Here is a 25,459-nt window from a genome sequence, read left to right on the forward strand (position 1 = left end):
GGGCACATCTGAGTCTTGGATTCTTCACATCGTGGGGATGGTGAAGACTCCAGAGGTTAGATATTTAGGTTACACCTGTTTCCCAGCTTCAAACTCCTCTCTGCCTTCTACAGAGGAGCGGCTGGTCGGTGGTCAGTTCTTAAGCCAACGGACAGCATGTGATAGTCGTCTGATCCTGTATCATTTAGCTGTTTTTCGCTGAATTTGATTCTCACTCTGTTGTTTCAGTTTAAATGTTTATTAGATTTAGTGTCTTCGCTTCTATTACTGTGTGTGTTGTTGCCTCTTTTATTTGTTTTTCTGAGGTGTGACACTTTCATGAGCCACTCCAAGGGTACATATGTGTATTGTATATATACTTACTTGCCAGTTTATTAGTTACAGCTAGCTGACAAACAGTGAAAACAGACAATAAATTAAAGCTTTATGAACGTTTAATGTTCAGTTTTTGTTGCCCTTATTTACATCCACAAGGGTGGACTAAATATAATAAACACCTGTCTGTACATCACAGCGCAGCTCCCCTACAGCCTCTAAAATGACTATATGGATGAATCAACATCCCTCTATAATGGTTAGAGTGTATATCACACTATACATCAGCACAGATTTGATCTTTGAACTTTTATTCCTCAGCATTCTGTTGATAGTTTTACTCAAGTCTTGATGTTTTCGGCTCAAATTCTTACACACGGCACCTTTCACTAACAAAGACCACGCCAAAAGCTGTATGGAATGAAAACAGGAATTTATTACACGTAATGACACATGTTAGAGGCTGGGAAGGAAAGGGTCGAGGGATGGAAGGATGAAGGGATGATGGGGTAGGGGTCGAGGGATGGGGGAAGGGGTCGAGGGTCGAGGGATGAGGGGGTTTAGGAAGGACGGGTGAGGGTTGACAGGAAGGGAAAGAAGCTGGTGGGATGAGAGGATGGAAGGGGAGGTTTGGCGAGAGGAACAGGAGGAACGGAGTGGGTGTGGAGACGCTGAGTGGGGGAGCCGCCTCCGATCTCTTCGTTAGCCCCCTGGTTCCTGTATGTGGATGAGAGAGAGAAAACACAAGGAAAGAAGGGGAATGGGAGGGAGGGATGTAGAGAATCAGTCAAAGAGGGAGTGAACGGATGGGGTGTGCTTAAATATATTTCGGGCGGAAATGAGATGAGTTCGAGGCGTGGTCTTTGTTCCCGAACCTAGTTATAAAACTTCATTTAAATTCCCAATTCTAAGTTTTCAGTGGTTTTGTGAAGGAAACATTTTTCCACATGTTGAGTATCTCAGTCTTGAGCAGTACTCTGTCTGTATTTGCAGCAGATCAACTGCTGTTTACCCTCCATGATGTAGTGACTGTGTTTCATGCGGCGGGAGCTAATGACTGTGAATATGGTTGAATTACTTTGTTACACATTCCACTGCTGCTTTTAAAGTACATCTCCATAACAGCCGGACCATACAGTTTTCTTGGAGGGCCCCCCCCCGTCATGTCATGAAAGTCAACCCAACTTTATCAGTCACGGTAATGACGGCAGCGCAAGGCAGTTCTCAGTTTGAGAGTTGGCCGGTCGTGTGCCTATATTTCCGGACCGACAGCTAAAACAGCGGAGGACATCTTACTCATTTACAACCGAGAGCCATCCACTTTAAGCTTTAACACCACAAGCAAACACACATTCACAAACACACACACACACCACACACAGACCATCTCTTCAGCAACCGCAGAGGAAATGAATGGTATAACTAGACGGAACACATTTGCTAAGAGCACGTCGTTTCAAATCTGATTTCCTAACATGTCTTTCATGTCCAAGTGCTTCCAGACTGACTAGTTCAAAGTGTCATTCTACAACACAGCTGAGTTTTGTACGGAAGAAAAAAGCATCTAACAGAGTTCTCACATCTTGTCGAGTGTAATGGAGTAAAAGGCAGAGTCTTCTTCAGAAATGTATTTAAGTAAAAGCAGACAATAGGACAAAATGTAAATATATATAAAAAAAAAAAGAAGCACATTTTGTTGTCAGTGAGGTTCAAAAAGTGTTGGAACTGGTCCAACAGATTGTCTCAGCTGGCCGTTTCTACAGGGGCTGTAATGGACGCAACGTAATCCTTGAGCATCACTCTAATTGTCGAAGTAAGTCCCCTAATAGTGCTTTCTCTGCAAATAACAAGCTGAGGTTGTTACTGTGAGTGTATGACACATCACAGAGAGGATCCCTACAACTATCGATTATATGTATGCAAATGCTTGTTGTCACAGTACATATTCATATTCATATGATGAACCTTAGTATGCCAAAGTATATAGTCATATATCTGCCAACGCCATGGAGACACTGTTACGATGAACTATGAGAGTGCAGTGATTGAAAAAGTATTTCACAGAAGCTGTATATGTTTTCAGGATGCTAACACATTATTTTGTTAGGAAGTACTTTGTTAAAATCCCAAGACTTCAGAATTAAATATCCAGTGCTGTAACATACACATTTATTTAGACTTCTGAAAAGTCCAGGAACCATTTTTACTTTTTTCTAGAGACAGACGGAAGCATTCCTCAATCAGAGAAGAAAAAAAAGAAGCTATACGGGACGAGCCACTGAACCCAGGTTTGATATCAAAAACGCAGACTTAAAGTAACACAACACTTACTGTCTGTCTAGGAGCTTTGGAGCAGAAAACTAAACGACACCTGAACACGAAGCAGGAAAAAGTTGAAAAAGTTCTATTTTTTACGTATGTACTCAACAATGAAGGAGTATATTCTTTTGTTTATTTGTCGAATCATGAATTCATCAAGATAAAAGAAAAAGGAAATGCTGCATAAGGACATACTTTAATCAGACTGTCAGGTGTGTTTTGTGTGTTTTGTGTGTGTGTGTGTGTGTGTGTGTGTTCCAAACCTGCTTGGGAGTTCAAGTGTGTGATCAGGCCCAGCGAAAGGTCCAAATGAAGACATATGGGGGCCCAGGGGTGGGCCAGATGCAGAGGTGGATAATGGATTAGTGAAGATCAGCGTTGTTCAGTGCGGCTGTTTCCTGTGAGGAAAAACAGACCAGATTTATCTTCTGTCCTCCGTCCCATGGCCACCCAGGGACCACTTAAAGCCCGAAGATCTAAGTCCGATGTGTAAATATCTTCAGAAGGAATTTTCAGAGAGGAAAAATGGATGTGCCATCAAGAGTCGACTACTACGGAACAAAGAGAAGAGTCTTTGTGAATGTTCGACCCGCAGAGCTGTTGAGGAAGTTTCTGGAGTTTTTAAGGAGATACTTAGAACACTGACGTTCCTGCAGAAATCCATTTGTTTGCGTGCATCTTTTTTAGTACCCCTGTCGCGCTTTGGCTATAGTTTAGAAAAGTGATTCCTCTTAAAACACTTTTCTCAGGCGTAGGGTGTGCTCGTCTGTGTGCAGTGAATAAACAAAAGTCCAATTTTGCATGCCAGTGGTTCACCAATCCTTCTTCAGAAACTGAAAACTTGGTTACTGGTTCTGAAAAGGTCTCAGTTTGGTTCGGTTTAGGTAATAAAAAGGTTTAGGAAAACACCATGATTTAGGTTAAAATGAGAACGCTTTGTCACATAAGGGGCACAAGTTCAATACATGACGTCAGTTAACTTATGGACACATCTTCACACAAGTCAATGTAGAGTTTTGGATTCACACAAGACACCTACGACTGTCTCCTGAATCAAAAAGGCCTCTTGTTTGTTTGGAACCTTTAACCGTCTCCTTCAGGAAATGTTAGAACATTTGTATTCTTATATAAATTTGATTAGTTTCAAAATGAAGAAAGTCTCGCCTTGATTTCTGATGAGGATTGAGATGAGGATTGAGGAGAAAAAACTAAAAAACCTTTGATAAAGAGTTCCAGAACCATATCTGCATAATGAGCTACTTTTTTTGTTTATCTGTGAGGTAAATTTGGCAGAAATGTAGGTTTAAAATTCAAGCTAGAATGTCAGTCTATTCGGAAAACCTGCCCCATTTTCAGATTCCTTTAAGTTACAGTTGCGTGGATGAAACTGATCTGAAGAAAAGGAAGTTGTGTCTTTATTATATCACTTTTTCTCATATTCCAAGGGGCTGTTCAAAATACTTTTTGATTTTGGTTTGAATTTCTATACGTCTGCAATATTTTATATGTATGCATGTTTTTCATTGTGTATGTACCAGATTGATGAGAAAATTTATTTCAAAATATTTTAAGTATTTCAAATATTCATGTCACAGATTCCATCGGAACCACACAAACATACTCCGAGGCACACGCTTCAGCTCCATTCCTCTCTGTTGGATGAGCTCCAGGTTTAGGACTGCCATCAGCTGCTCTCAGCTGTTTTTACCGGGAGCTGAAGACCTCCACTAAAGGCTCCACGGGGAACATTTCATCACCTGAAACTCAACCAGCACACGTCGCCACCTCAGCCTCGGGAGCTGGACCTGAGCTCTGCAGGAACCGGAACCCGGTCCAGGATGGAAATGTTGATTGTTCACTCACGCATCCTCAACTGTTGGCAATATGAGTGCATAGAATACAGAGAGATGTGGACTCGAAAGCTAGGCTCAGAGGCAGAGCAGTGGAAAGCAGCCAATTTGTTTGCCTGCAGAGAGTTCGAAGTAGAGATTCGGCATCAGGTTTTCAGTCAGTGACGGCAGACTGAACAGGCAAGGGGCTTTCAGGTGAAACCACAAACAGGCTGTGGTGAAGAACAGGCCAGCGAAACAGGACACAATGCCGAAACTTGTAGGCCGGGTGTTATATTAAACTGTTAAGCAAACGACTGAGGAAAGAGTGCTGGTAGGGGAGATGGAGGGAATGGGGAACAGGTGTGTTTGTGGGCCAGAGTTTCAGGGCTGCCGGTGTAGCAGATATCCAGATAACTGATATCCGGGCCAAGACTTTTTTTTTCTTTTTCTTCTTTCATTGTCTACAGCCCGATAAGCAACTTGCAGCCACATCTTCGAAGGCTGAAGACCAAATGCTTCACAATGGCGTGACAAAGCCGTCCTAATTTGATGCCTCCTTCCAATGTGGCCGAGCGAAATAGCAGCTGAACACTCTTTTAATGTAAGTATGCCATTTCAAGTCACTCAAATATCTTATAATACAATTATTAAAAAAAAAAAACAATGGACCCCAACGCTGTCAAGGTTGTAAGGTGACAGGAGCTATGCTTCTTGATGCAAGGATGAAGGACAATTCCTGTAGACTGGATCATCTTAGTTTTTTGCAGATGAATAGTAATAATCACTGATCAGCGCAGCCTCAGTTTGGAGAAGTAGAGAGCCGCTCCAGCCCAGACGCTCAGCTTTGTACTGCAGTGAACGGGGTCCAGCGAAAAAGAGAAATTAACCACCTAAAACAAGGCTCACCTAAAAGATTTTACATCAGGTCAAGTGTACGTTGTATAGGTAAAATTCACACCGCTTTACATCGCCGTCAGACCGCGCTTTCTTTTGGCACTACATTTTCTCAACCGCAGAACCCCCGTATCCCTACGCATGAGCGCTAATGCGGAAGGATATGGAGAGTTAAGTTTTGTTTTTAACGAAAGTAAACCTCTCGTCCAGCAGCTGGGCCTCGCGCTGTATTTCGCAGCTCGCAGATCAGCTGTTGCCCAGTTATGCTAGTGCGTAGGGATACGGGGGTTCTGTGGTTGAGAAAATGTAGTGCCAAAAGAAAGCGCGGTCTGACTGCAATGTAAAGCGGTGTGAATTTTACCTATACAACGTACACTTGAACTTAAATAGATTTTTTTACGTGAGCCTTGTTTTAGGTGGTTATTTTCGCGTTTTCTCTGGACCCCGTTCACTGCAGTACCAAGCTGAGCGTCTGGGCTGGAGTGGCTCTCTACTTCTCCAAACTGAGGCTGCGCTGATCGGTGATTACGGTAGAGAACAGATCGACTATAGATATGTACTTTATATAACCCCACTTCAAAAAACCCGAACTATCCCTTTAAGTGGTTGTTGCCGAACAGGTCTGAAATCACCTTTGCCCACACCTTACTGATGCTGGAAATGATCTTTGTAATTTTCCTTTTCCTGTCACCGTGGCCTCATTGCCTTTTTGTTCACCACATTTCACCTGTACCACCTCCATGTCATCTCTTTCTTTCTTCAGTAAAGGCATGTGTCCTTTCCAAATGAACCCACGGCGACTGCAAAAGGAACTCGGTCATAGAGGTCCACGTACATTTTCTTTGAAGGTCCTTAATACACAGTGATGCTTATTAAAAGTGGATCAGACCTTCCCCAAACACACACACACACACACCCTTCCTCTCTGTGCTGGCAGGTGGTGTCTCTGTAACAAGTGAACAGGTGTCGCTTTGTGGCTCCGCCAAGAGACATCAAGCTGAAAGCAAAAACACTCACAACAAACAAGCAGCAACGTCCCTGTCTTGCTAATTACTGTGAATGCACTGTGGTGATCACCTCAGTCTGAAGTTTTGTTAGATCGCTCGGCTACTGAGCCATCGCTTGGCAGTTGAAATGAATTTCTCATGTCCCCCTTGCGACTCTCCTTTCTCCTAAACTTTGTCCTATTCTTTCCCAGAGCTGTCTTTCAGAGCGGGCCTTGAACTTTGGAAGAAAGAAGGTTCAGGGAACGGGGATCTGTTGGAACTCAGAGGTCAGCGGAGTGGGAACAACGTGACCAGAGGCGAATGTTGGACGCCGCGGACGGCACGTCGGCAAGGATGGTGGGAAGCGCTGACGGGGACATCCCACGATATGTTTGTGGATTCGGTGACGCTTTTGACCAAATGCTCCTTAAAGTCTGCGGGCAGTTATTTGTTTGCATGTGCGGATGTAAATGGCCTCTTCACACTTCAGGGCAGGTCTTCATTCTTGTACAAAGCATTGGTATAAACATTGTAAATTATATATGAAGAGGGTTGATGAATATGAGGGGAACTTGGCTGACCTCTCCAGCCGTGGCAGAAGAATCAGCCAAGCCACTGCAGAAAAGCTCAACGAACCATCTTAAAATATTGGGTGGCCAAAGAATATGTACACACAAACTGAGCGTGCTCAAGTAATGCGACTCCCGAGAGACGGCTCAGAGAGCAAAATAATATACAACAATCTGAAGCACAGCTCATTAATTCTGACCCATACATGCAGGAGAAGCAAATGCTGAAACTAATTCATTTGTCCACATCATTGCAAGTATGAAACTGGAAAACCTGCACTTTGAATAATGAGCTTAACAGAGACCGTTATGTGCATGTTTTCTCAAGATGTCAACGCCATTTATGACCTTACAAGTGCCTGGAGATTGCAGCAGGAAGGAACGGTGTTCAGCATTTTAAAGCAGTTTTCTTCATTGTGGTAATTTTTTTTAAGCCAAATATGCTCAATTCAGTTATTGAGCAAGTCAAACTTAAGTTTTTCAGCAACACATTCAAAATACACTCATTGGTCCTTCCTAAGTCCCACCCATTTTCACTCCGATGACAGCTGAGCGAGCTTAGTACCAGGATGAACCTCACAGCAACCTTTCCTGTTTCCATAAATGTGCCATGTGTTGGTTCATCACTGTTGAAAAGAAAAACAAGAACACGTTTAAAAGACTTCCACCTGTACCCAAATATCCTGTCTGTGAGGAAGCCGTATTGTTTATTCATTTGTATCGTTTATACATCACAATGTAAAGTCATAGAATATATATATAGAAGCCACGATCTTCATGGACACACAATGTTTACAATCACTTCTTAGGTTAGCTAATGTAAGCAAAAGGCTACCTAACTAGCTCGCTAACGTATAACAGTCAGCTAACTTTATGTCAAGAGGAGTCAGCCCAATGTCAGATCTCCAATGTCAGCCAGCTTTGCTTTCCCCCTGTATCTCAGTTAAGATTTTTAAAAAGGACAGGTAGTTTGGTTGCTGACGTACTGTTAAGATGACATGAATCACCACTAGCCGGAAAAGACCGAGGCTTCTCTCATTTTTTACTTGACTCCAATTCGTGTCATTTGCAGTGTTCATGAAACTTAACATTGTGAATACATCCTCCCGTCACATACTGTAGTCTATGTTGTTGGCTACATTATATTGTCTGACTCCCAGAAGACCTAATATACACTGTGGCAACACAGCTTAACATGACCGGCATACTCCTACACCTTTTCTGTACCACCTTACCTAGGAAGCTCATGTTGGCCGTTTGAAATCTGAATTCCACTCTTTCAGTCGTTGAAATGCAACATATATGTGATATAATACTTGCGCTGTTCTTCAGTCACGATGATTTCGCCTTCCATCTTACCCGCACTACACATTCGATCCCTGGGTATCTTTTTCTACGATGATGACTATGCAGACTATTCCAGACTATTCCTCCACCATTAGAGGAGCACTGTCACCATGTCGATGACTGAAGCCTTAGCTCGTCAGATGTTCCCAAGCGGTGCCCTCGACCCTCAGATTGATCACCGTCTCCGGGCTCAGACGGTTCAGGGCCGCGGCAGAACCTCCTGTCTGCCGTTTGCTTAGACTAAAAAGCTGCTAAAAGCTGGGATCAATCGGGTGGGAGAATCAATCAGGATCATCCGTGTTTATACGACTCAGGAGGATTACCTCACTGTTACTGGAATGGCCTCACAGGAATGACTGGCCATTAGAACAGTGGGACTAAACACTGCCCCGCTGTTTACATAAAAGGTAATGTGGGCCCGGCCTCGGGTCTGTGTGCCAGAGACAATTAGGCTCCTATACAGGCCGTAATCCACTGCCGGGCTTGAGGTAATCAAATTCAAACATAGCCGGGCCCCTGAAAACAATGAGGGATGGGATTACGATGAACTCAAGGGAAGATAGAAAATTAATAAGTTTAAATCCAACACGTGCTACAGTGAACAAGAGTCATACAGCATCAGATGGATGTTTTCAACATGACCTATATGTTACTGTAACTGTTCATCCGTTGTTCTGTGCTCTTTCTAACTGTGATTTGAAAGATGCCTTATAGATAAGAGTTATTACTATTAAACCTTAAAGACTGAGGGTCCTCGCTGGATGGTCAACAGTCATTTCTGGAGCAAATGACAGCTCACAGTAGAGAAGAATTCTAAACTTTCATCGATCAAAAAATGAAAGATTGTCTGTTGTCTTACAGCTGAATAACAAAAATGTAGATCTTCCAGTCAATCAGAAAACAAAGCCGACAGCTAATTGAAGGTTTTGTGAGTTAGACAAATGAAGTGTACATCTTCCAATGTTTGGTGTCTTCGTAGTGTGAAATGATCTCTTTGCGTAAGAGTTCGGTGTGCTTGTAAGTAAATATGTTTGTATCTGTTCCAAATGGTCAAACGCAGTAGTGCGGTCAACATGATATTTCATAAAGAGGGGTGACCGGCGATCATTCTTACAAGTAGGGCAGAGAGGGCACTCTTTCAGACAATCTGTGCTCTAAACAATCAAGGTTTTGGACTCGGATGAACACGAGGCAAGAAACTGTTGTGTGAAAAATGAAAGGAGAGCTTGAGAAAGACAAATTCTACTTTCTCAGCTCTGCACATCAGACCAGTCACTGTGTAAAATGGTCCTGATTGCTGGTATTATCTGTTCCGTTTGAATGTCTGTTAAAGAACAAACGTATAATCAGCAGTAACATGTCTCTAACTCACCTTTAACTCCACTTCATGGCTCGCTTTGTCAGCAGACATTTCGACTCTTTAACTGCAGCACAGGTGTTAATAACAACATTAACAATGGCTTTGTTCTATTCAAGGTGTCCCATTAAGCTCTAACAGTGAGCCATCAGCCACAGTACCAGGCACCTGACATTGCAGCAGCTCGGCCCGTATGAATAGAACAGACCTCAGCTAATATTAATGATATGATTCACACGTGTGCCGCCCTGACTATGACATGTTTGAAACATAATATCCTGAGGAAGACCTGAGGTTCTGGGTACGGTGTGTGTCAGTGTTTTTTACCTTCAAAGTGTATTTTATCCACAAAAAGGTTTACGGTTCAGATAAATCCCAAATTTTTATGCATTCAAAGAGCTTTTTACCTGAATGGCTCCATTTCTGTTGTTTCTCTGCAGGTTACAGTGTCTGTCACAGGATGAAAACCATTTTTATAGTCAGAACCAACCAATGATTTACGTTTGTTGCCCAGTTCACCTCACTGGGAACTCAGAAATCACCTGCAATAAGAAAAGATGAATGATATTTTATAAGCGAAACCTCTCAGCACCCGAACACCCTTTTTTTTTGTTTTAGTCACTTTCTTTGCTTGTGTGATTTGTGTGTTTGGCATCAAGACCAAACCATCACACAAATGGTATGATAACGCTGAATGTACGCTGCAGTTGAGAGACTGGACATTATACATTATCTGTCAACCTTAAAACAATGAAGTCTTTGTGTGACTTGGGTGAAAAGCTTGTCTGGGGCATTCAGTGTTGTGTTCAAGGACACTTTCGCAGGTCATGTAACTGTTACTGGCTCACCCGCTGTGAAAACTCCCATCCAGAAAATAAACTAAATGAAATGACACGGGAGAAAGGGAATGCTTGTGTGTGCGTGCGTGCGTGTGTGTGTGTGTGTGGCTTTCTTCCACAATCTGATCATTACAACGTCTCCTCTGCCGCTGTATACTGCTCAGAATACATTAAGCAGCTTGAGGGACGCGTCTCCTGGCAGCATGTGGACGTATCAGATGATAAGGTGGACTAAAGCCTATAAATACGGCTGCCCGAGTCTCCCGGTGAGCCAGTGTTAAAACTCCGCTGCACCACCTGATGATCTGCTGTCTGACACACACCGGTCCCCCTCCTGCGCTTAACGTCTCATTATATCGGTTCTTTATATGGAAAGAAGCGTCGTCAGGAGAGTCGATCTCCCCCACGTTTCTTCGTTCATGAATCAACTGCGTCCTCGGTCTGTTGGGCACGATGACTCCCTGTGCGTAAAATGCCGCGCTTAGTGCGTCCTGGCGCGGACGATTCCTTGGAAAATGTGCGGTGTCAGTCGCGCTCCCTTCACGCCCCGCTGCTGTGGATCGGTGCTGAGCAGGAGTGGCATCTCGGCGACAAAATCTGGATGAAAGAGCGTCCTTTAGAGCTCAGGCATGCATCGAGTAGTGAGATCATTGGCGTTATAAATATCCCCGTGCCAGAAGAACAACTCCAGCTACTGCAGCCGGGGTAATGCCCAGGAGCGCTGCTGCACGCGTGTGTGCGCACTGGCTTTCTGGTGGCCAGACCTCAGGAGCGACACCAAAATGCTAGAAGTGGCCTAGCGAGTGTCTCCTCTTTGGAAGAATGAATGTTCCTCTTTACCTTCTGACCGTCGCTCACTTGATTTGCGCCGCCGCCGCCGGAGCACAGCACGTCTCTTTGGAGCGCCAACTTCTGGAGGAGGAGATCAGCTCGGGACGCAGGACTTGCAGGCTCTACTGTAGGGTTGGCATCGGCTTCCATCTCCAGATTCATCCCGACGGCAGAGTCAACGGCAGCCATGAGCCCAACCAGCTGAGTAAGTCATTCACCCGGGCGCCACAGCGCACGGAGCAGCCTCACTGCTAAATTATAGACGCCTGACGCGCACGTGAATCCAAGTGCGTCCCGCTGAGAATGCGCACTTGGAGACCCGTGTTTGCTCCAATCGATCTCCTCTCCTTTTGCCACTGAATCTCTTTTAAAATCCCTGGAAGTTTTTTTTTTTTATTTTATTATTATTTTTTAAACAATAATGATTTACAGAAGCAGAGTGTAAGGATCGCGCACCTAAACTTAGGCTGCCTGACCCCGTGAAATCTCCGAGCAGCGGCCATCTGGTTGACGAGTCTTGTTTGTGTCTCTCCGGAATGTTGGCAGGTAGACTATTTGTGGAAGTAACAGGTGCAGCAGTGAGACACCAGGATGTGTTGGATTGCCAGTCAGCACGATTGTCATCACAACAACGCTACTCCATCCGCACACTGCAAAAAATACCCAGCTTCAAATTTAGACTATTGTCTGTGTTGTCAAAGCTTCTGACTGTTTACATTCAAAACTTGTTTGAAGAGAAGGCGCTTTGCATGCAAATTCGATGATTTTATCTATTTTCTTTAATGAAATAGGTCACAAAAAAAGAAATACAAACCAATAATGAAGTAATAATATACAAGTAAATTAACTGAGATAAGCAGCTCAAGGGTGATTTGAGGTGGTTTTCAAGGGTCGAGTTAGAAGAATTTTGAGCTGATACCAATTTAATTGATAGTTTAAAAAAAATCTAGGAAATATATAAGCTCATATAAATTTTTGTACATTAACAGCACAGACTAGCATTTCTAAAAAAAAAATAAAAAAAATAAAAAAAAGCAATCTGTGCATCAGAGATAAGATTTAATCTTTTAATACGTGGGAGGAATTTAAATATAACTTCTGAATATTGAAAAATAACAATGGAGCAAGATCATCTCTACTCTTTGCCAGTCCTAATATATTGGTTTGGGGATTTTGTGATGTGATGTTTGAATTGAAATTGTTTCTTTTCCTTTTTAAATACTTAGACTCAGATCAGATATCAACAGTTAAAACTGGACTGAACTGCTTCACAAACTCCAGTGAACTTGCACCAGAAAGATGTATGATAAACTGAAAACCCAACAGTTATCAAATGCCGTCCTCTTTGTGAATCTTGCCCTGTGTCATATGACTCAAGTCATAAATCAGATATTGGGTTTTTACTGCCCCACCAGGGTCCCTCATCGCTCATCCGCTGACGAAACAGCCGAAGCTGACTGTGAAAGTGCACTTGTGCCTCCATTTCATGGTCCCCTTTAGAAGAGTTGTCAGGTTACATGGATTTCAACACGACAGCCATGTGGGTTTGAATCCTGCATGGCAGCGCCGGAGACGAGCAGGAGACGGGCTGTCTTAGATTTGTAATATGAAGATTCTGTTTTCATATCAGTGCCTCACAGAATACCTCAGGTAGAAGTTAATACACAGACAACATTAGTCTGGGACAACACTTCTATTTGGAGGCGCACTGTGAAGTTTTGGGCAAGACATTTTAATCAGAAGAGAAAGATATTTATTTTGATGCCTAAACAAACTAAATAAACAAAGTCTCTTTGTTTTAAAGACTAAATAAACAACATTGTGTTGACCCTAAAGGACAACACAATTTCATACTGTTTTACTTTGTTTATATTTGGCGGACCCTGCCACCTTTCTAGCTTCAAACAGTGTTCGGCGGTCCTTGATAGCCTCTGAGAACAACTTGGTTATTCAGTTATGGAAATATGTTATAACACCACAGTGCCCCTCTTAGTTTTATTTTCATTTTGACTCTGACTATGGTGCTGTACAGCAGTCAAATGGATATATTGGTTTGGCAAAATTGTGTCAATCAGCCTTTCATTAAATTTCAGAGACCACTTTAACTCTAAACCGGTGTTATCCTGCATGGAGGACCGACTTTATAGACTCTTTATTAATGAATGTAGTGTCAGACGTGCAGGTGAACTGGATAACTGAGCTGATCTGACAGCGGGACCGTGGAGGGGCGACGAGTTACAGAAAATGACAATTGGAGTAAAAATACACTTACATCATCCATCAATCATCAGAGCGTGTTGTCTGTCCGCCCAGGTGTCCTGGAGCTCTTTGCGGTTTCTCAGGGGGTCATCGGCATCAAAGGGGTCTACAGTAACAGATTCCTGGCCATGAATAAAAGAGGACGGCTACATGCCACTGTAAGTATCAACGCACACACACACACACACGACAATCTGCTTCTGTTTGTCAGCCTGCACTCTCAGCATGTACATACCTAAACAAATGTTCACACTCTCACCATTAACTGACGGCTGGAGATCAATTCAAAGCTGCACTAATTGATCTTTTGGCCATTCAGATGCAAAGAATAATTTCCACCTCATCAAGTTGTCTTTTGTTTCATATAACATTTATGGATCAATAATTACTGAATATAAATGTATAGTTTAGTATGCATTACACTGAATTGGGTCACTTTCACTTGTAACACAGTATTTCCACACTGCTGGTACTTTTCCTTAAAGGTGCAATACATAAGAATTTTAGTTGAAAACAATCAAAAAATAAGAATTATCAACAAGATGTGAATGACAGCGCTGACGTTATGACATCAATGTATTGTGTTGCAAAGATAAATACTGAACTTAGCATGCTAACCAGCTAGCTGCATGGCTAACTGAGTGAACAGCAGCTACAGATAGCGGCAGTTATAGTGAGAGAGCTAGAGTTTCTGTACTGATATGCTTCCCCCTCTTTGTTTTGAATTTGACAGGTGGTAAGTTTTTATATATAGCACCTTTAAGTAAAATATCTGCTGGAGTACTTCCTCCACTGCTGCTTGCTCGTCACTAACTTTGTGAACGTGTGTAGTGCTGAGCACGTAGTGTACAGTGGATTTATCAGGGACTGACAGAAGTGATGGGAACACAGAGACTGCACCAGGCAGTAAATAGTTTGTGAAATCAAAACAATGAGCTAAAAAAGGCACATTGGCGGATATTTTTTCAGGAGAAATTGATTATGTGAGTGCTCACATCTCTCAAGTGTCTTTTTCTTATCCCATGGTAGAATGAACAAACACTTGTGCATGAGTCTCTTGAGCATTCTCCATCATGGCGTTGCACGTGGCTGTACGTGTGTGAAGACAGCAGAAGTTCAAATCATGTGTGACTTTTGGAAAGTTACAAAAGTTGTTCGACTCAAGCTGAATCCGACAACTTAGTTTGAAGCATACTGACCCCTTTATGAGCCTCTCAGAACTCTCAACTGCATCTCACAGTCAGATTATTTTGTTATACACGCTGCTCCCCAAAGGCCGAGAATGAATTTTCCTGCTCGACGTGTAATATTGTTTACTTTGGATGAACCATTTCACTTGCTGCCAGTGTTGCTACCTGCTACCAGAATGTAATAAGGCCAAATTCTGTGAATCTGCACCTCATTTGCTGTTGATATGATGCAGCCCAACTTATGAAATAGGATGTATTTCTTCATTAAAACCTTGCCTAGTGCATCTACAGTTGTTTTTATTTATTAGTTTGTCCAGCTTTGCATCTGTGCTGCATAACAAAATTCCCAAATCTGACATCAGCATGTCATGGCATACTGCTATAATCTTTAGCCACAGTTTCCAAGACTTTCAAATCCCCCAAACACACAGTAAGCCCAAATCTGCCCACAGCAGCTTGGCCTCGCTGCCATAAGCAGGCCGGCCGGCCAGCCAGCAGCCAGCCACACTCACAAGTCATCTGTGGGAGCCTTGGCAGGCATATAGATAGAAGCGGCTCCCTATTAGCATGTGTTAATGGGAAGAGCAGATTAAGTCCTGTCTGGGACGGCTGATAATATACAGAGGAGTGAGCCACAAAGTGAAGATCAATATGTCGAGCAAACAATCAGCCAGGCAGGCAACAATCGGAGAGCCGGAGAGTCTGTGAGCTGCTGCGGGTGTGAATGCCGAGCAACGGCGATTTATGCCCCTTCAGCTCCTGGGATTGTTTCATGAAACCCTGTCAGCGGGGAGTGATGTAGCGTCTTTCATGAAAGCGCATTCTCAGCCACAGCTGGCTTGAACTCCACTAATATGACTGTAAGCTGTCCCACTAGCAGATACATATTCAGTTGTCATTGCAGCTCATACAAGCAAACGGAGATATTACAAACTTTCCTGGGGTCACAGCGCATCCCAAACGAGATTTAGACATCCACCAAACTGGGCGGATGTGGAAAATAAGGGAAAGCAATGCGGCAAAGCAAAACAGCACTGTGGGGGTGTCCCCTCAAACTAAAAACCCGATCATCGTTTTTTTCTCTGCTGGAAGGTTGTCATGCACTGACTCGGTGGGATTTTCTTTCTTGTGATCCAACTAGTGCGCAATTCGGTCTCACCTGCCCCTTCATCTCCTGCTCCACAGTGTCCAAATGTCACAAACTAAAGTCCAACCCTCCTCATACTCCTACTGCGCCAACTCACAGGTCGATGGTCTGTTGTTTGTGGCTGGTTTTGATGTGTCTGAACAACTCGTTCAATCAGCACAGTCAGGTTTATCCGCTTAGATCTGACTGCAATAGCAAAGGACAGAAAAGACATCTGCTGGACATACAACCATACAATTATTGACAGATCAACTTTACCAGAACTGAAATTGGGTACTTTTACAAGCATTTAGCTCCCTAAATTAGCATGCTTGCTAGCATTCTAGCCTTACGAAATAATTTATCCAATTGTCATAATTGATTTAAAAGTGTGAATGAATAGTAGCATGTTTATATCAGTGTCATAACTGAAACTTTTGACCCAAAACAACAATTCCTGACAACTAATGAACCCATTACACTTAGATTTGGCATGTACACTCATGGTCCCAAGATGTGAAATGATTTTCAAGGATTTTGGCAACTCCCTGACCTTTGCTCTAGTGCCATCATCAGATACAAATTCCAGCAAGCTAAAGGAAAAATTGATGTCCAGGCTGAATGAATGATATTTTCTGTTAATATTCATTTTCCCCAGAGGATGAATCACAATGTTATGGTGACCTGATGGCCTTTTTCTCTCATCTTGCGGCCAAAATTTACACTTGAGCGCAAAGATTCGGACTCAAACTTCTCACCCTTCCGGACTGCAAGTCACTGAGCACAATCATGGTCCCCCCCCAAGCATGAACCCATTCTTTTTTGACCATCATCTTTACACTAAAGCACTATCTTAGCCCGATTATTGTAAATGTGATGTGTGGCAGAAGTGTCACTGTGCTTTTGTGAAACTTTCAACTGCATCTCACGGTTCTTCTAGGATGAAATTTGCAAAACATAAAGTTTGCAAGTGGTTCAACATGTTTGTGCCATAAGTTGGCAGTCTGTCTGATAGGAGGCCTTTGGACTTTTTACATTCATTTACTAATTTCAGTTTCATTCGCAGTAAATTTAGGTTATTCTTCTCGCAGCACAGCTCTACTACTTACTGTAGATACTTTGCACTCTCAGAGACTGTTTCTCTGGCACCAACCGTTGCAGTTGGGGCTTATTTTTGCCTCCGGAGCAGCTCTGCCTCAGAGAAATATTTGTACAACTAAAACTCCAATCTGTGGCTACAGCTGCACTGTGCTATTTAACTGCCTTGATGATTCGGGGTTGGATGTAAACCTCGGGGGCCACAGACAGCCTTGGGCCTCACGTCAGGGTGTCAGGTGACACACTGAACCTTATCTTGTTGCGTCGTCTGTCATATTTAATATTTAGATGTTTTCACAGTGGCAACTTATTGGCTGGATAATGGGTGAGGAGACAGATGCACATTGCTCTGCGTGACCCGCTCAGCAAGACACCACAAACATAATCTTTCTAAAGGTGAAGGGGTCACCTGCATTTGTTAAACAAACAGCGACGGACGGAGGGAGAGAGAAGGGAGAGACTGTCAGGATTACATGACAGCATTGAAATTATAAGGATTTAATCAGCAAAACCACCTGAATTAACTTGTGTGTTTGACTTCTGTCACTTGTTTTAGAAATGTCTTAGCTAGAATTTCTTTATACTGTCAACACTTTTCATGTCAGAGCATTAAGTGTTTCACATTACAACTAGCTCATAACAAGCCCAGCTCTCTAAGTTTGTGCGTAATAAGAATGAAGGTTCAGTGTGTGATCTGTTTATCTTTGACATTTTGGTTTTGTGTGGCATATCACAACAAATATTTGATGGTTTGTTGTGAAGTTTGTTAAAGACAATCACGGTCCTCAGAATATAAACGTAAACACATGGCTGACGCTGACTGAAAACTTATCTGAGCTTTTGCAAACTGCTATTTCTTATCTCAAGAGCTTTTTCTCAGCTTATAGGCCTTTAAAAAAAAGTAGCATTCTACATCTTTGAAGGCATTATTTGTGTCCTAACGAATGATTTACACCAAGAAATTTAATCTGACAAATGATCAGATCAAATTAATTTTGATCTGCCATCATGCCGCTCATGACATCAGCCCAATATCACATATGTTGAAGGGGGTTAAAAAAATGTTTTTCCCTTGCATCTTATGCATTCTTCCCCTAACTCTTCCTCTAGTGTCACCGACAGGTTGACATTTTTGGTTTTGAGTGAAATGTCCCCACAGCTGTTGGATGGACTGCATTAACTTTAGTGACATTCCAATCAGCGTCACCCATACTCAATGTAAGGATGCTTACTCGTTAAGTTAACTCTATGGGCCTGATAAACATTACCTATCAAACATTAGCATGTTAACATACTGATATGACAGCCTTTAGGTCAAAGCGGAGCCTTTACCATGACTGCAGACTCTTAGTCTTCTTTTATTGTTGTGTTATTTAACATGTTGACCTAAGAAGCATCATTTTGCATTAACAGAATCTCAACTTGGAAAGTGTTTAGAAAAGTGAATTGGCATTTGTTTGTAAAAAGTCTTATGTTAGACTGTTGTTTGAACAAGTTAATAACAAGCTCAGTCTCTATGGTTTGTGCATGTTAGAGTAGAGTAAGACTGTCCAAGTTCACTTTGTGGTCTTCGATTTTATTGAAACTGGGATCGATAAAAATACTCTACCCATCCATCTGTTACAGTGGTAAGACTAAAGGGGCCACTTTTAAGAAGAAATATTGTTTGGGTAGAGGGAAGAAAAAAAAAAACCCAAAAAACCGTTGGCCATCAGTAACTTTCCACCTCTGCACTCGATACAGCTAACCCCTGAGGATCATGGGAAAGGTCCCTTTAAAAGAGTGTGACCAATCCAGCAGGGCAAGAGCCAGGTTAAACAGCTGTACAAGCATTATGATTTTAACAATAAGATCTCTGGAATCTGGCCGCAGCCATTAAATCCTATGAAACACAGCAGGAGCCAAAGCTCCTTCCTGGTATGCGTGCTTGTGTGTGTGTGTGTGCATACATGCCTGTGTGTGTGTGTGTGTGTGTGTGTGTGTGTGTGTGTGTGTGTGTGTGTGTGTGTGAGAGTACATTCATACATGCTCAAATGGATTTGTTTCCAAATGTGTAATTCCCTGATGGGTACCAGAGCTGGTATGTTGTTCAAATGTGGCGTTCTGTTAAATCATTGCAATCCACCCATAGCAGTGACTGGGGAGGTCTGTGCACTTTTCTAATCATTTTAAAAAACAACAGCCGAAAGGAACGCTCGGTCACTTTGAATAACTTAAGGGGTTTGTACTATTTCGCTGCACCCGCGGCGCACTCTCTTGTGACTGGCATGTTTACCGAACGCTGTAATGGCATCATTTTCTGCTATGCTTCACTCTTCAGCAAAGCAGAACAGTTTATTTTATTTCAGAATGGCAGGAGGTTACACAAGAAAGTCACACTGCAGCAAGAAAGCAGGCATCCCTGGGTACATGTCAGAGTTTCCCACCCGAGATATTTTTAGGCACAAAGCTGGAACATTCGATGAATATCTACATCTCTATTCCTGAAATGGGATGAAGCAGAAAACCATACAGCATGCTAGTGTTCTCCGACCATTTATACCAGGCTAGTACATTGTTCCGACCACTTCCTAGAGTGCGTTCTGTTTGGTAAATCATTTATTTCAGTCGAATAGGTTTAGATCTAAGATTCAAATGACTTTCAGTCTCATATAATCTATTTGTGGGACATATATTTGGAAATTTCACCTAGAGAGCTAATGTATCCCTCAGAATATTATTGCTGATGCCTCAGTGTATAAGAAACATTACGAATCAGCTTCTGCTGACCATTTACATTATGTCAGATATATATATTGCATATAGCATCATTAGCATTACCCAGGAAAGTGACAAGGGCCTCACTAAAAACCTGGCATTTCACCAGGATGGGTTTTCAGGATTAAGCAGTACACGCTTTGGCAAGCTGTGTGACATTCTCGGTCTGGCTCTGATTACGCATATTTTCAACAATTTGTGTATTTGACCACCGCATCTATTTGCATGGAAAGTAACAGTCTGCCCTTTAAGAACAAGTATGTGGTTTATGAAAAGAGTTCTGCTGGGGAGACTTTGAGAGGTCATGTGATGTGGTTTAAAGATGGACAAAGACTAATTTCACAGCCAGGTTTGTTGGTTGAATGGAATTTGCACATCTTCCATGATGGGGGTTTTTGATTTTTACTTTTAGTTTTAGTGAATTTATTGTTTTCAGGTATTTAAGAATATGTTTTAAGTTTTCGATGGCAGTTTTCTTAGGTTGATGGTAAATGGTCTTGCATTTCTATAGCGCTTCGACTATCAGCTCAAAGCGCTTTACAACACTTGTCACATTCACCCATTCACACAGTGGTTGCAGAGGCTGCCATGCAAGGCGCCAAATGCTCATCAGGAGCTCATTGAGTTTCAGTATCTTGCTCAAGGACACTTGGACATGCAGCTGGGGAACCAGGGATTCGAACCAACGACCGCTCTACCTCCTGAGCTACAGCCACCCCCCGGTTTAGGCAACGTAACTACTTTGGTTTAGGAAAAGATCGTGGTGTGGATTAAAATAATAAGTCAGCAATGAATTCACATCACATGACAGGAACAGCAATGACTACAAAAAATGAAAATCATTTCTGAAATGAAAAGACAATCAATTTGAGCTAAATGAGAATGCTCACCTAAGCAGTGAATAATGCAGGATGACAATGTCTCGGTTAGGTTTAGGGAACAAAGCAACTTGGGTTTTAGGAAAAGATTTTGGCTTTATTAAAAGTTTTCATAACTCCACTTTGCAGATGCCAGTGAACGCTATTGCAGCAAACACCCTGAAAAGAAAAACTACAGCCTGTGTGTCTTCATTTAGCAGTTATTTTGGATAAAGTCGACACACAGACGGGCCGTAATGAGTGTTTGACTGGTACAAAGGAGGCTCTGCTGCTGTCACTCAAACCATCTCCGCGATAAGGAAAGCTATTTAGATGACTTTGAAACCCGCCCCCGAGATGAAAGCTAAATCCTCTGTTATTTCAGAGCAGCTACACCCAATCAGATCGTAATCAGACAATATTGTGTAGAAGAGCAACGGGGCCATGCAGTATGCAATTACAGGTTGAGATGAGAGAGTATTTTCTCACTCTCACTCTCACTGTGATTCCTGCTCTTTTCTTTAAAATAAGGAGAGATATTTGACAGTAGGGACAGTTAACCAGGACGATGACGGTAGCTTCTCACCGTGGCGTTGTGTCCTACTGTCAGATCGGTATCAACGAGGAAATAAAATTTCATCAGCGGGAAGAATCTGGCAGGGGTCAGCTCCCACATGCTTGTTGGTGGGAGATTTCCTGTAAAGGAATAGGAGCAATTACTTCTTCTTTCCCCAACGAGACAATTATCTTTGCAGCAGTTAACAAGAGAAACAGAGGGTTGGGTTTCATGGTAGCATGCAAACACAACAGAGCTCCCACATGTTCTGCACCTGAGCCTTGTTTTCATGTGGACAGATCCAGTTACATGAACTCAGAAAATGAGCATGTGGAACAATTTACAAATTTAGCCAATGTAAAGGTGATTAAAAATTAATCACAAATAATCTCGCTGTCTGATCTAAAGCACTGAAGTAAAGCTCAAGTTCCACTAGGTGAAAGCCAAATGAAAACACCTGTTAATTCCGTATATTTCCCTTCTTTTGTAGGAAAGGTTCACCGACGACTGTAAGTTCAGGGAACGTTTCCAGGAGAACAGTTACAACACTTACGCCTCAATAATCCACAGGAACCACAGGACTGGTCGCGAGTGGTTCGTGGCCCTCAATAAGAGAGGGAAAGCCAAAATGGGCTCCAGCCCGCGGGTCAAATCCCAACACGTCTCCACCCACTTCCTACCCAGGGTCAGCCTGCACGAGACGAGCGAGCGAGGCTTCACCATCACAGACAGGAGCAAAGAGAGGAGGAAAGCCTCGGCGGTGCCACCACCAAAACCTGCTCTGGCGAAGGCGAACGTCCATGCAGGCACAGCGCCGAGACGTACGCAAGTCAAGTACTGGCCCAAGTACCGGTTTGGGTAGATGTCAGAGGGTTTGGCTCTATCTGGGGGACACAAGGTTCATAGACGTTGGACAAACGTATAACTGATGAACATGCTCAAAAAACAAAGACAGTGGTCACATTCAAAGCATTCCAGGTATCTATGAAGTGTACGGAAACCTCAAAGGGCTGCCAGGTACAACTATGGAGCTTCTCTTTCCTGAGGCTATGATCATAGTTGGGATTCGTCTTTCCACTTTCATTTTGTGGTGCTCTGTCCTGTTTTATGTTTTCACTGTGTACATGGTGAACTTTAGCAGTGCCCAGGCTGGAAAACCGATTTTTTTTTTTTTTTTAGATCCGATGCTGTTGAAGCTGAAATTCATAACCTATTCTTTATATGATTTTATATTAATGTCAAAGACTGTGATTGAGCATTATCTTGAGCAAGTAGGGCCTCATTTTTCCACTTAGTTTTCAAAGGGAAAAAAGACATCTTTTCACCACCAAGCCCTATTATTGTCAGCACTGCTATCGCAACACAGCTGGATCGTTCCCTTTTTCCTCAGACTCACAAAAACACAATCATTTATTTATTCATTTAGTCTATAATGTAGATGTGAAATCAAGCAGAAATGGTCCGGTGCCAGACAAAATGGCATAGTGAAGGCTGTGTGAAATTAAAGCTATATCAGAGATCAGAATTGTGTCACATGTGAGGCTCTGTTTTATAACTGGATCCTGTTTTGTCATATTACAAAAAGTTCATTAAAAATGTGGACCATTTAAATAATACTTACCATTTCAAAATGCCCTTAAAATGATGAGTGATTAGTTATGGATTTCAGCTGTAAACAGCAAAAAATAACTATGTGACAAATGTTTCCTCCCACTGAAGGTTTAATGATACATTTGTCCCTTAAGACAATTATTTAGCCTCTTTTGAAACATGAAAATCCCTCCCAGACCTGATTTGGAAAGTACTTTGCTGGAACATATACAACACCCAACTGTCCCCTTTCCCAACACCAGATTTGTGATAATCTGGGTCACCGGAGACTCTAACCTCCCTCCTCCTGGACAGCTGTGAGGGATCAAGGAGAAAACTGTCTGTCAAAACTATCATTCTAGCAGCCGGCTGTCCCCTGAAAAAATCCAGAGTCATGACCTCAAGGCATTCCACCCAGGAGGAGCGCGCACCGCCGTCACCGCAGGGATAAAGATGCCGAGAAAGAGCGGTCACTTGTTTTGGGTAAGGTTGAGGCTTTAGGTGTATCAGATGGCAAACAGCCGTGGAATGGCCATTCAGGAGTGTGCAGTCATCTCTTGGGAGGAGGGCAGGGATGGCTGTGTGTAGTCTGCCCATCCCAGGAGCCTGAACTTTAATTTGATTGATTGAATTAAGAAAGCTTGGGCACATTTTGCAATTAAAATTGACAATCTATTGAACTAATTAGATCATATTCCACTGTAAGAATCTGTGTATTAATGGGAAAATGTTCATAACGTGGCCAAATATATGTCCCATAAGTTTGACAGCTGAGACGGAAATCTCTACTATCTGTGCTGTTTCTAATAAGCCTGTGGCAACAAAGTGTGAAACATGTCTCTAATCACTTTCACATTTACAATCATAAGAATTGTAAGTAAGAAAGGTTGTTGGATATGGTTTTCTTTTTTCCTCCAAAAATGATGTGAAGATGTTTCAAAGATTGGTGCACTAACGAGTGCTGGTTTTGACGTCAGTTTCAGGCTGTATTGTCAAGTGAAGCTAGATGCTCAGATAGTTCTGGTCATTTTCAAATGTAATCTATCAAAATCTTGGCTTTCGAAATCTGACTGTGCGAATAATCTGCTCCGATCTGTGTCTTGTGCTGCAAGTAGATGGGAAAGTAGAGGGAAACAGGCAAGAGTGTATTCACTGTGCCCCCAATCAGCTGAAATAAAGCGAAAATATAGCTTTTGGTTAAAGATTTGGCCATACAGTCAAGATTTCATTATAATCTAGATGTGTTATTATAATGTTATTTGAAAATTGCAAATATAAATCTTTAACCAGATCTGCCAATAAAACAATGACAGACAACTGTAGGACAAAAGTGCATCAAAGTAGGAAAATTAACAACAACAAAGAATTTCGAGCAAAACTGAAACCATTTTTTCTTGAAAAACAGTCAAACTTTTCAGGAAAGGTTTATTAGAAATTGTGCGCTCTGTAGTTTCGAGAAAAAAATATTTTCATTAATTGAATGATTTGTTTATGCCTAAACAAACTAAATAAACAAACTCTCTTTGTTTTCACAACTGAATAAACCAACAGCCTGACCTTAAAGGACAACACAATTTCATACTGTTTTACTTTGTTTATGTGTCGCGGACTCTGCCATCTTTCTAGCTTCCAACAGTGTTCTAGGACCTTATTTTCCTCTGAGAACAGCTTGTTTATTCAGTTATGGAATAGATACATATCTCTGACTTCATGTTTTTGCTTCATTAATACTGAAGATATTAAAATACTGAGTTTGAATTTCTGCTCCAAAACTACACAGTGTCCCTTTAAGAGCTGTTAAGATTTTACTAATAGGACACGAAAACCCAAAAAACCCTTGTCAATGAGGATGACAAAAACAGACCACCATCATAAAGGGGAACACAGAATTTTTAAAACATGTGGAATACCTTTATTTTAAAGTTAATACACAAGTTAATACAGTGGAAAAGTACTGTTGTCAACTGTTACACATTGTTTTTGTCTTTGTCCAGGTATAAGTGGAAAGCTACCTGCTCTGGGGCCCTTATAGACTGTAGATATCTTGATGCTGTTTGTTTCTTTTTTTTAAAGAGCTTCTGTTTTGTCATCTTGTTGCCTGGTTCTCAAACACATCCCAAAGAAATATTTTTTGTACCAGAATTTTTTTTTTATAAAAATCTATGTATGAAGAAGAGTTTTATGTTATATGACTATTAAAAAGCAAATATAAAAGTGGATAATCATATGTATTTTGTTGTGTACAACATAAGGGAAAATGCCTTTGTGTGTATGTGTGCGTGTGTGTGTGTGTGTGTGTGTGTGTGTGTGTGTGTGTGTGTGTGTGTGTGTGCATGTGTGTGTGTGTGTGTGTGTGTGTGTGTGTGTGTGTGTGCTGACAGGACTGTGTTGGCAGATGTTCTCCAAATCATGATCATGACAGTTTTCACTTTAATGTAAAACAGGCCAGAGCGCTGATTGCTGACCGTCTTTCTTTATCTTCTTGTAGATGTGAATGTGAGTGGGATCCCTCCTCCTTCTGACACTAATGAGCCAATATTTAGCCTTGTTAACATTTTGTGTCACAATGCCACAGAAAGAGAATTATTATATTATCCTACTCTCTTCCTAAAGTTGTCAGAGGTAAGGACCTGGCTGTATCACATCTCTGTTTGATCAGAGTCTGCTAAGTCTACAGAAGTGAACACAATTGATCATGCAATTACTATTTATTTTTCCTTATTTTTTTTATGGATTA

The 25,459-nt window shown here is 42.0% G+C and overlaps 1 protein-coding gene across 1 annotated transcript; it reads left to right on the forward strand.

Annotated features, from left to right (window-relative positions):
• The first annotated feature begins 10,734 nt into the window (after positions 1-10,734).
• On the forward strand, positions 10,735-24,216 carry fgf5 (fibroblast growth factor 5). The gene is made up of 3 exons (XM_030416234.1): positions 10,735-11,494; positions 13,603-13,706; positions 21,623-24,216. The coding sequence occupies exons 1-3, from the start codon at positions 11,281-11,283 to the stop codon at positions 21,992-21,994; spliced, it is 690 nt and encodes a 229-aa protein (XP_030272094.1). The 5' UTR covers positions 10,735-11,280; the 3' UTR covers positions 21,995-24,216.
• The last annotated feature ends 1,243 nt before the right edge of the window (positions 24,217-25,459 follow it).

The sequence above is a fragment of the Sparus aurata genome, chromosome 5 (genome assembly GCF_900880675.1).
Source record: "Sparus aurata chromosome 5, fSpaAur1.1, whole genome shotgun sequence".
NCBI classification, from domain to species: domain Eukaryota; kingdom Metazoa; phylum Chordata; class Actinopteri; order Spariformes; family Sparidae; genus Sparus; species Sparus aurata.

Bases quoted from the DNA above. Each gene is read 5' to 3' on its own strand.
- fgf5 (XM_030416234.1), top strand. From the start codon at position 11,281: ATGAATGTTCCTCTTTACCTTCTGACCGTCGCTCACTTGATTTGCGCC. The intron at 11,495-13,602 runs GTAAGTCATTCA...CTGTCCGCCCAG, and splicing joins CCATGAGCCCAACCAGCTGA to GTGTCCTGGAGCTCTTTGCG. The intron at 13,707-21,622 runs GTAAGTATCAAC...CTTCTTTTGTAG, and splicing joins GAGGACGGCTACATGCCACT to GAAAGGTTCACCGACGACTG.